This window comes from Uloborus diversus, chromosome 6 (assembly GCF_026930045.1).
Source record: "Uloborus diversus isolate 005 chromosome 6, Udiv.v.3.1, whole genome shotgun sequence".
In the NCBI taxonomy this organism is placed as follows: domain Eukaryota; kingdom Metazoa; phylum Arthropoda; class Arachnida; order Araneae; family Uloboridae; genus Uloborus; species Uloborus diversus.
In genome coordinates this window covers 123,305,973-123,318,421 of record NC_072736.1, presented here as the reverse complement: position 1 = coordinate 123,318,421, position 12,449 = coordinate 123,305,973, and the positions used below count along the sequence as shown (strand labels likewise).

Sequence of the window (12,449 nt, the reverse complement as noted above, 5' to 3'; positions counted from 1 at the left end):
TTTTTATTTTTTTCAAAAGGCTGTAGTCAAAAAAAAAAAAAAAAAGTAAAATCTGTGACCTACTTCCCCCAATTAATTCTAATTTGAATTCCGAAACTTTGAATTCAAATTATGTTTTTCGCAATCACGAGTTGCGACAAGATCCTACTGATTAGAGTTATTGTTTCTAGAAACGGCTCCCCCCCAAGCATGTCCCTCCTCCTAGGTGGTTACGTGTGTATAGTTGTGTGTGTAAGGCTTACGTGTGTGCACGTAGGCGTGTGTATGTGTGTAAAGGCGTGCACACGTAGGGCAGTGTATATGACCATGCGTGTGTAGGAAATGGACGCCACCGCCCAGCAAAAGTGGATTCCGGTGGACAATGCTCAGGACCAGCCGCGCCGCCGCCAGTGGACGGTGGTGCTGCAGCCCTGGTCCAAGCTGAAAAAGGAACCGTAACGTCAAGGACAGTCAAATGAAAGCAATAAGCAATCGTGATTGCTCCAAAAAAAAAAAAAAAAAAAAAAATAAATAAATAAATAAATAAATAAATAAAAATTAACTCTAATTTGAATTCCGAAACTTTGAATTCAAATTATGTTTTTCGCAATCACGAGTTGCGACAAAACTCTACTGGTTAGAGTTATTGTTTCTAGAAATGGCTCCCCCGCCCAAGCATGTCCCTCCTCCTGGGTGCTTACGTGTATATAGTTTTGTGTGTAGGCTTACGTGTGTGCACGTAGGCGTGTGTATGTGTGTAAAGGCGTGCGCACGTAGGGGAGTGTATATGAGCATGCGTGTGTAGGACATGGACGCCACCGCCCAGCAAAAGTGGATTCCGGTGGACAGTGCTCAGGACCAGCCGCGCCGCCGCCGGTGGACGGTGGTGCTGCAGCCCTGGTCCAAGCTGAAAAAGGAACCGTAACGTCAAGGACAGTCAAATGAAAGCAATAAGCAATCGTGATTGCTCAAAAAAACAAGGTCACATGATTCCGAATGATGCTTGTATGATATTTAAAATGAATAAAATCCCTTAAAAAAGTTAACTGATTTTTTTCCTGGAATAGACTGAAATTTCAATGAATTTACAAATGAGATCCTTTATTTCGAAAACTTTAATTTCTCTGAAACGAATTCAAGTTTTCGTTTGTTTTTCGATTTTCGTCAAGGAAAAAAATTAAACAGTCGCAAAGCGCCATTGAAACGATTGTTGTGCTTTCTTCTTTTGTGAGCGCTTTTAAAGACAATCCTATTTTTGCTTCTTTTAATTAAGAAGTTTTCCTGTGTTTAAGCATCCTGCCAAGGATGATTTAAGAACTTAATTTTAGGTAGGATACGTTGTTCTCATCAGGTGAACTAAATTTGGAACAATTCAGTACAAATTATTAGGATTTAGATTGGGGAAGGAAACAGAAAATATACGTCTCGTCTTGGAGCAGTACCAAAAATTTGAGTATCGTCATGAATCATTTACCGATAACAATGGTTCACAAACGCTTGCAGATAACTTATCAGTTCTGTACCGATTAGCCCCGAAAGGTAGAAAAATAGATTTATTACTTTCTGATAAAAATGCATTCGTGTGTGTTTCAAGGGCTATTTTATATACAATCATTTAGAGTAGTCAAAAGTTTTTTTTTTTAATGGTAGGAAGTAGCTCTGAAACTTCGTTCATTTTTAAAACGTTGTTTTTATATGTTGGATAAAAAAGGTTCATAAATATTTCTCTTTAAAACGTATTAGCATAATTTGTATTTTTCCCATCTGGTTAGGATTTTTTCATGCCGTTGGTTGGGCTTCCATTGTAAAAGCCCAACAATTGGAATTTTTTTTTTTTTTTTTTTTTGAGTTTACCGATTAGCACCGAAAAGTAGAAAAATAGGTTTATTACTTTTTGAAAAAATATGTATTCGTGTGTGTTTCAAGTGCTGTTTTATGAACAATCATTTAGAACAGTCAGATTTTTTTTCTTTTTTTTTCAATAGTAGAAAATATAGTTCTGAAACTTCATTTTTTAAATGTTGTTTTTATGCTGGATAAAAAAAAAGGTCATAAATATTTCTCTTTGAGGGAGTCCGAGACACAAAAATCGTCAAATTTTGCAATTTTTTTTAATAATTAAAAAAAACTTTTCTTTTTTTCTGCTTAAAAGGACGTTTGAATATTGTTTCTATCTTAATTAGAACGAAAAATATGGTTATTTTTGTTGCATTCATTTAACTAATCTTATACACAGTCCAGTCACATTAATGCTGGGGTCGAAATGGTCCTATATATCCTATATTTTCAAACAAAAAAAAAGCATCAAAATCATCCTATATTTCCTATATTTTTGGAAAATGTCCTATATTTCCTATATTCCTGTTTTTTATCCAATTTATTTCTTTAAAACAAGAGTAAATAAACTGAGTTCGGATTTTGTCGAAAGTACGTGGGCAAACGAATTTCAAATTAAAAAACGCAACTGACTAAATCCTGCCACAAGCATCTTCTCTCATTGGCTACAGCAATATGACGTCACTAGTGGGTGGAGTTTCGAGAACGAAGTCTGAAGTCGGTTTTAGAATTTTGCGTTTGGCAACAGCCGTTTGTTTTGTTTTTCAGCGGGTTTTCGTTTTCGCTGGTATATTTTTTGTGTTCAGTGCATTTTCTGATCGGAATGTTTCAATATTCTTTTTGCAATCTTTTCTTTTTGTGAAATTTTTTAGCACAAAATATCTGTATATTTATACTACAAAGCATTGGTTATTTCCTGTTAGTTCTCAACACAAAGACGGTTTTTATTTGTTTATTAATATAAACTATGTTTGTGACACTTCTATCTCTGCAAAACTTGTGAGTTGCTGCAATAATCATCAATAGATTTCACTTTGTTCGTTTCTTTTTTTTTTTTTTTGTCTATAAAGTACACTGTTTTTTCAAAATTACTCTTTCAACCACAGGAAAGTCATTTCAGGTGTAAGCTATAATTTTGTTTGAGGGTTTTTTTTTTTTAAACGAAATCATTGGTAAGAATTACTAAATAATAAATATGTATTATTTCTTTTTTCATAGGGAAATTATTCATATAATGTGTCCTATATTTGTCCTATATTTCTTGTGGAAAATGTCTTATATGCGACAAGTCGATCACTTCTACCCCTGTTAATGTGACCACCACGTACTTTCCACGTCAGAGTTAAATAACCAATCACAGAAGGCAGGTGGCAGCACAGTGCAGTTGAGCGTATATAAAGGGTGTGTGAGGGCTTCGGAAAACATTTCATTCCACACCTGGCGCCCGAGCTGATCGGACGCGCTCTACGATGAAGCCCAAGGTGAAAAAGAAGGGGAAGGACGAAGGAACCCAGGACAGCGGCGTAGTGGCCCTTGTCAGGGCCGGCGGGTTTCCCGTCAACGAAACCGCCCCGGGGGGAAATCGCTCCTCTCTTTCCGATGACGACAATTCAAACCACAACATGGACCTCTCCGACACGGATTTCTTCAACAAGCTCTATTCACATTATTCATATGAGGATGGGAACGTATTCTTGGAAATTTCAGAGTGTAAAGACCTCGATAAATTAAAAGCCATGGCAACCACCTTGCAAAAGATGAAGAGCGATATCCCGGAGGAACTCTATACTGATTTCCGATTTCCAGAATTGATGAACAACCTGATTTACTGCCAAGAGAAACTCATCACCCTGCTTGAAGAGACGCTCTCCAAAGAAAGGAAAGCCCAGATTCCCCACCCAACTGAGCTTCTTCGGTCCACGCCCGCAAGACCATCCTTCGCCCAAGCGGTCAGGAGACCCATTCCAACTCCTCGCCCCACGATCTCCATCGTCGGGGCGGAAAAACCCACAGCCCTCCTAAAGGAAATCCAGAAGGAAGCTGCAGTGAAAATCAAAGCCTCAGTTGTCAGAGACGCCATAAAAATCTACCCTGAAAATGACGAAGATTTTAAAGCAGTGAAGAAATATTTACAAGATCATAACCTGCCAAACTACTCAGATAGGACGCTTGCTGAACGCCCGATTAAGATCGTCATAAGAGGCCTCCCAGCAGACTTTCCCACCGAGGACTTAGAAGCCGACCTCAAGGACCAGGGGTTTTCCCCGGACAAAATCATACAATTCACCCGAGGAAAAGACTTGAATTTTGCCCCCCTCCCACTCTTCCTGGTGTTTCTCCCGAGGACCACGAAGAACTCTTCCATCCACGACCTGAGGTCCATCTCAGTTTATCGAGTAAGGACGGAGCTGCCCAAGTCTAGGAAGGGACTCGTCATCCAATGCTACCGCTGCCAGCGTTTCGGACACAAAGCAGCCTCCTGTAACCTCCCGCCATCTTGTGTTAGATGCGCTGGGGACCACGACAGCCGAGCCTGCCCTGCCTCGAAGACGGACCCGCCAAAATGCAGGAATTGCTCAGGAGAGCATTTCGCCCTTTCACGTGATTGTCCCCGTCGGCCCAAGCCACGCCCTCCAGGCGACGACAAACCTATCAAGACTGCCGTGAGCACCTTACCCAACAAGCAGACCAATGAGGAGCCTCCTAAACAGCATCCTCTCCCAGTCAACCTGCCGGAGAAAACCCCCAGCAACGATGAAGCTCCCACCACCCACATCAGCCTTTCGCTCAAACCCTGCCCGCCGTTCAACGTCAGAGGTGTCTGCAACTCTCCTCGCAGCCATGTTCCTGCTGAGTCACCCAGCCACTAGCCCCGCTCCCTTGCGTCGGCTCTTTCGGCTGCCCCCCCTTCTCTCCCTTTCCCCTGCTTTCTCTCTTTTCAGATCACACCATTCTTCATGCCAACTCCTTCAACATGCAAATCCATCATCCCGCGTAAAAGAACAATTGTTCTGGCGCGACGCAACCTCCCGATCTGTATCTGTATCTGTATCGGAAAACATTTCAATCGTTGGCGTAATGCAGAAACGAAGTGATTTATCCTACGTCCAAAAGGGCATGATCATTGGCTTTCGGGCCAAGGGTGGAAGCATTTCCGAAACGGCTGAGTTTGTGAACTGTTCGCGTGCCGCCGTGGTAAAAGTGCACCGTGCATGGCAAAATGGGACTGTCCAAAATCAGCGACGTGGCAAATGTGGTGCAACATGGGCCATAGATGACAGAGGCGAACGACGGTTGCGGAGATGCGTTCGGGCAGATAGACGGGCTACCGTTGGGCAACTGACCACCAAAATGAACCAAGGGGCTACCAAAAGTGTCTCCCAAACTACTATTCAACGAACATTGCTGCGTCTGGGCCACCGAAGCAGACGCCTGGTTCGTGCACCTAAGCTGACTGCTGTTCATCGACGACGAAGGCTAGAATTTGCACGCCATTACAGCAGCTGGACGTCCACTGAGTGGCGACAGGTAGCGTTTTCAGATGAATCGCGTTGAGATGGACGTTGGCGTATAAGGCGTGAAACCTCTGAAAGGAACCACCCTGCAACCATTGCCGGAACGGTCCAAGCTGGAGGCGGGAGCATTATGGTCTGGGGAATGTTTTCCTGGCATTCTCTGGGTTCACTGATCATTGTGGAAGGCACAATGGATCAATACAAGTACGCATCTGTCCTTGCGGACCATGTCCACCCCTACATGCGCATTGTTTTTCCTCAGGATGATGGCATCTTCCAGCAGGACAATGCGAGTTGCCATACAGCTGCCAGTGTACGTGCGTGGTTCTAAGAGCACCAGGATGAGTTTACCGTCTTCCCCTGGCCAGCAAACTCACCTGACTTAAACCCAATCGAGCATCTGTGGGACTGTCTCGATCGAGTTGTTCGCGCCATGGATCCTCAACCGCGTAATCTAGCGCAGCTGGCCACGGCATTAGAGTCGGCATGACTCAACATCCCAGAGAACACCTTCAGGGACCTAAGTGACTCTCTTCCTGCACGTCTCGCAGCAGTCCGCTCTGCGAAAGGTGGTTATTCTGGCTTTTGACAGATGGTCACATTAATGTGACTGGACTGTGTATTTAATTTAAAACTTTAAACGCGTTTTTCTCCATGATGCAATTTTTCCCCATTTTTTTTTTTTTTTGGCATTCAAACTCTTGTAAGTCAAGAACTGATAAAAATAGAGTCATAAAATTTGGAGCATATCTTTTTCGAACTTACTTTAATTTTTATTAGGGAAAAAAAAATATTTACTTCAAAAAATGTGATTTTTTTTAGAAGTATCTTTGAATTTTTTGAAATTTTTCTTCAAATATTTTCTATTTTTTATTGAATTAATATTTTTTAAATCACTGAATAAAAATAAAAGTTTTGATATTTGTGCGTACTTTTTTGGATAAAAATGAAGGCTGACCAAGAATATTTTGAGTTTTAGCAATTTCAAGCAACCCCATTTTTTAAAAGGAAATTAATTAAATTTAAGTAAAAAAATTTTTTTAAAAAATATTTATGTTATAATTTTGTTTAATAAATAAATGTTGAATCATTGTAAAAAAAATTCAAAACTCTAAACTGTTTAATAATTTTTTTTTTCAAAATGTATCCCGTATCCCCTTAAAAAACTTTAGCTTAATTTGTATTTTTCCCATATGGTTAGGATTTTTTTTGGCAGAAATTTATTTTGACAGATTTGTTTTTGTATTAGAAATTTACTCTGACGAATTTGTTATTCAATTTTAGAAGCGTTGCTTTGAAAATCTTTACTAATAATAAAGCTAAAAGTCTCTCTGTCCGGATCTCTGTGACGCGCATAGACCATCCGGCCGATTTTCATGAAATTTGCCACAGAATTAGTTTATAGCAGGGGGTGTGCACCTCGAAGCGATTTTTCGAAAATTCGATTTTGTTCTTTTTCTATGCCAATTTTAAGAACATTTTCCGAGCAAAATTATCATAAGATGGACGAGTAAATTACCAAGTTATCATAACGTGGAACCGTAACATGGGCAAGCCAATTGACGAGAAATTCACCATATATTATTAGTAAATATACAGGAGAACCAAAAAACTTTTAATTTTCTACTACGGGCAAAGCCGTGCGGGTACCACTAGTAGGATATAAAAGGGAACAGGAAAGGGAAAATGGGAAGAAAGATATTTTGTGTAAAACATTGTTCTGAAAAATTTGTTACTCATTTTAGAAACGTTATTTCGAAATTGGAAAAAGACGAAGTTTAATTACCTTTCTTTTTAAAAGACTGTATCAAAACTATAATTTCTGCTTTTTTCAAATAAAAAGGATTTTTTTTGTGGTTGAAAAAATGTCTGGAAAAATCACGTTTTCAGAAACCTTGTTTTAGGGTTCAATAAAAAGAGTTCCATTATTACTAAGAAAGAAGGAAAAAGAAAAAAAAAAAGCAAAAACAAAACTAATTGATATTTTTTCACATGAAAGGAAAAGGATTTTTGAGGCAGAAATAGTTTTGTATGTATGTGCTGTCTTCTCGTACTTGTTGCCAATTTTTAAAATCTTCGTGTGCTGTATCTCTGCTTTCTCCGCATCAAGAAGAACATAGTGAAGTAAACAAATTGACAGGGCATATAGAAACATTACAAAAGCAAATTTACAGGATGCCATGGTGGATTTAGGTTGTTAATAGAATTACTGAAAATTAGGTTTAATACATGTTCTCAAAAAAAAAAAAAAAAAAAATGTTTGTTTGGAAAATAAATAATTAAGGGCTACTGTTTTAATGCATCTTTCTAACTTGAATTAAGAAACTATAGTACTACTTTTTTACTTAGCTAAAGTTGAAACTAATCTGCAATTAAAATAATTTCATTTATTCTGCCACAGAATTGATGATAAAAATAACTGTGTCAAAACTCAACTGTCTTTTTTTTTCTTTTGTGTGTGTGTGTATTTTTTCTTCTATTTGACTTTTTTTTTTATAAAATTCCTTAGATATTTATTCGGTAGGGTCTGGTGGGGTAAAGTGGTCATAAAATCGTAGGTTTTCAACTTACGTGGATAATAAATACAATAAATTCTTTAAATACTTCAACTTTTTTTGTTATTATTTTACATTGCATTATTAAAGAACACGTACATTGAATTTCAGGAAAAAAAATATTGATTTAAGTAGTTTTATAACATTTTCATTTCCCTTTGTATTTATGACCACTTTACCCCATGGGGTGGGGGAAAGTGGTCATAGCATGGGGTAAAGTGGTCATAGTTAAAAACAGCTACAAAACTGTTACAAATAACCCTATTATTTGTATATTTTGGTTATTTTTATAGTTACAAGTACATATACGAGTATATGCGGGTATGCACGAGTATATACGTGTCGTTTAAACAAGAGTAAACATGTTCATATATGAATGCATGTATACATCAGATACATGCATACATGTGCCTACTCAAGTATATTCGTGTATACACGAGCGTATAAGCATGTATCCGTGATTGCCTACAGGAGTGTATACGTGTCTACACGAGTATATACGAGTCACGTGTATATGCGAGTACATACGCGCAAAACGAACATCATTTGCGTGTTTGCACATGTATCTCGAGTATATATGTGCATACCTGAGTTTCTGAGTATATACGTGTATAGTCGACGTATATACGCATATATAAGTGTACATAGATACACTACTGGCCATTAAAATTGCTACACCAAGAAGAAATTGCCAGAATGAAGCTAAATTTTACATACGTGATAATAAAATTGACATTAGAAAGTGATTACAAAATTAAAGCAAATTCATCATTTATGGTTGAAAAAATCTCGAATAAATGGAGGTTTAAGTACCCTGTTAAGCCACCTCTAGCGTGAATGTACGATGTACTTGAAGCGAAACAATCGGGCATTGAGACATAACAGTCTCCTACGATATCCTGCGTCATCTCGTACCACAGTTGCTGTAAACGTGCCACTCATTCGATCAAACTCATACGTGTTAGCACTCACGACGGGGCTCCCAGGAACCATTTTTTAACATGACAATGCTCGGTCAAACACAGCAAGTGTGTAAAGGGATTTCCTCTTCCGCATTATCACTTTCTCTGCTCTGCGTGATGCTCTGGTCTGCGATTTGTGACTTGTCACAAATTGAGCATATCTGGGATCACTTGAGACGGTAAATTGGACAGCCTGTAAATTTGATCAAATTAGTGGCGCGTTTACAGCAACTGTGGTACGAGAAGACGTAAGACATCGTACGAAACTGCTGTACCTCAATGCTCGACCGTATCGGTTCTTAAATTCCAACTAGAGGTGGCGCAACAGGGTACTTAAACCTCCATTCATGTGAGATTTTTCCAGTAATAAATGATCATTTTGCTTTCATTTTGTAATCGTTTTCTAGTGTCAATGTTGCCATCACGTGTGCAAAATTTTGTTTCATTCAGATTATTCCTTCTTGGTGTAGCAATTTTAACGGCCAGTAGTGTACTTACATACATATACGGGTATACACGAGTTAATTCGTGGATATATCCAGTGCGTGTTTGGTGCGTGCCTACTCACGTATATATATATATATATGTGTGGAAGCAAGAGTATATACGTATGCTTACGTGTAAACACGATTATATACTTGTTAGACGTATATACGTACATTTACGTGTAAACATCAGTACATGTATCCACGTATATCTACGAGTATATCCGCTAATATACATGTATGCTTACATAGTGAATCCAAGATCTTGGGCAAAATCTAAGTGGTGTGAAAGAGGAGGATGAGAAGCAAAGAATCGTAAGGAACTTATGGTCGTTGACGCGCTACATGCACGCAAAGCCAGAAATCGATGGAATGAAAACAGGTCACAAATTTGTTACACAAAGATGATTTTACCCGACATTTTAGTTTTTAAGAAATATTTAGACAGTTGTTAAAAAGTAAGGCCTGTAGTAGCTCTAATACACGCATCGCAACAAAGGCGCAGCGACTGATGAAAGTTTTTCAAGAGTCTCGTAATTGCAACAGAGTGATTACGACGCATGTATTACAGATGCCGGCCGCAAGTTTCATCAATGACTTTAAAACTTTCTTAAGTCGTTGTGTAAAATTGTCTTTTTTGTAATAAATTTGTGACCTGTTTTGCATTCATTAGTTTCTGGCTTTGCGTGCATGTAGCGCGTCAGCGTTTAGTTTGTGGCCATATGTTTCTTATGATTCTTCCTTCTTATTCTCCTCTCTAACACCTTTTAAAAATTTGCCCAAGAGTTTAAACTCACCCTGCATGCATGTATATCATATGCTAGTATGTAAGTATCAGCTCGAGTATGTACGTGTATATACGTCGTGTCTACTTGAGTATATAAGTGTTCGTATATGTACGAGTATAAGCGGGTATATACGTGTATAGTCGAATGTATATCTGTATAGATAAAAAATACTACGAGATACCCAAATACGTGTTTATTGGTGCATTTATGTGAATACGTATATATACGTGCCTACACGAGTATATTTAACCTTGTTTACTGTAAAAACAATACATATTAAGTGAAATTAATATTTAATTGATACCTGCCTTATACTTAAAGATTAAGTGATTTTAAAAGAACAATATTCGTTAAGCCTAATATTATGACCACTTTACCCCATCTTACTAAAATTGTTCTAAAAAATTATTCAAAAGAGATTCAGCTAACTGCTAATGAGTATGAGTTCTTGAGACATGTAGGAAGCTTCCTGTGCAATCAATCTGTTCATAATTCTAACAAACAAAATTTCCCAAGGAAGTTAAAAAAGGTGTTTATATTTTTAAAAAAATCATAATCACTCAAAATATTTTTTTTTACCAAATAAAATTTTGCCAGTTGTAAAATTTTGTATTCAAAATGTAGTTTCTAACTGCACTACTCTAAAATAAAATTTTCACATTCATTCGAACATTTATTTTTAAGGTATAGCCATTTATTTGAATTATGACCACTTTGCCCCATTGACCACTTTCCCCCACCAGACCCTATATAATTAACAAATAATACATTTCTTATTTATTGTATGATTTATTCTTTTGACAGTAAAGAATATGGTGCTGCTTTAAAGTTTAACTTATTTTCTCCACATCACTTTTTTTTTTTTCTGTCAAGGATTTACTTTTTCACTTGGAATGGAAAAGCTCCTATCTTTTTGCAATTGAATTCGTTGATGTCAGGTGTTTTCTGGGTGCAATAAAATTTTCGCTGCTTGAAAATATTTTGCTGTTTTTGAAGTTAATAGAAAGTTGTATCAATCATTCCTTCTTCATCACTCATCTAGATAACGATTTTCTATTTTCCTTAGTTCTTATCCGTTCTTGTGTTAACCCTGCTCCCCATTTTTTTAAATGGGCGATGGCTGCTGAAAGAGGTAACGCAATGACCCACCCACACCCACTTTTACCTATCCAATGAGACATTTGCTTTGTTCGCGCGTAGAAATGTTTTGCCCCTTTGGCTGACTTCTTAGATCTTTGCTAGGTGGCGTATCCAAGCTCTTGAAATGTGAATTTATCTTTCTTTCTTTTTCATTTTTTTAAAACTATTTCTTTCAGCTTGGATATTCCTTGCACCAGTTATTATTTCTGTATATTTTTGGAATGGTATTTAATTTAGATTAAATCGTATTTAACTTAAGAATTTCAAAAATCAAAGATATTTAAAGGAATATATTTGAAGAACGTTTTTTAGTTTATTGTGTCTGCTATAATTTTCTTTCTTTCTTTTTAAATTTTAGATTGTTTTGAGTGTTGCTCTATTAGCTTACATTCTGAAACGAGCTAGACAGGAGCTCAGCAAATCCATGAAAGGCGACCTGGAGGAAATCATTATCGGGAGCAAGAGCGTCTCATCTCCGAAGAATTCCGACTTCAACTTCAACTACATTTCTAAAAAACTGCCTTATGCCTGTTCCGGCAACAAATCAGCTCGTATTTGTCTTCTTCATAGAATTTAAGAGCAATAATTTTTTATGCATTTAAGCCCAACGAGGCAAAATAGATGTAGAATGCGCATGCAGTGAAATTTTTCGACGGCGTGGAATTTGAGTTTGTGACGTAATTTTTGCAAAAGAGTTGCCAAAGTTGCTTCTTATCACTAACCTGATACTTCAAAGTGATGTTAATACTTTATTTATGCATGCCATTCAGACGATGAAATATTTTTTTCTGCTGGAAGTAATGCAGCTTACTTTATTGTGAATTTCTTATCTCATGCAAAAGCTTTTCTGGTAACTCTATAGAACTATTTTTGAAGGAGGGGGGGGGGATTATGTTATTAAACCTATTGGAATGATCTTGACGACTTAATTACTCAGATAACTCGCGTGCAAGACCATAGTAAACGATTAAGGCTTCCAAATATCAGAAATGATAATGGAAATTTATCAAAAAGCTGATAACATACTTTTTTTTTAAAAATTTCGTGCCGAATGATTGATAATAGCAGACATTTTCTTAGGATGAGATTCGTATAAGCTGGTCTTAGAATTCATTCATCCTATCAAAAAGGCGGAGCAAAAGCCTTGACTGGGAGAAAAAATTTTGCATGTGATACACACTTAAGAGTT

At 37.5% G+C, this 12,449-nt stretch overlaps 1 protein-coding gene across 1 annotated transcript in view; it reads left to right on the top strand.

Annotated features, from left to right (window-relative positions):
• Positions 1-11,923, top strand: part of LOC129224961 (transmembrane protein 64-like) — a 33,991-nt gene extending 22,068 nt beyond the window's left edge. Inside the window, exon 3 of the mRNA XM_054859507.1 lies at positions 11,619-11,923. Within this exon, the coding sequence (XP_054715482.1) occupies positions 11,619-11,837 (219 nt within the window). The 3' untranslated portion in view covers positions 11,838-11,923. The remainder of the gene's footprint in view (positions 1-11,618) is intronic.
• Positions 11,924-12,449: the final 526 nt, after the last annotated feature.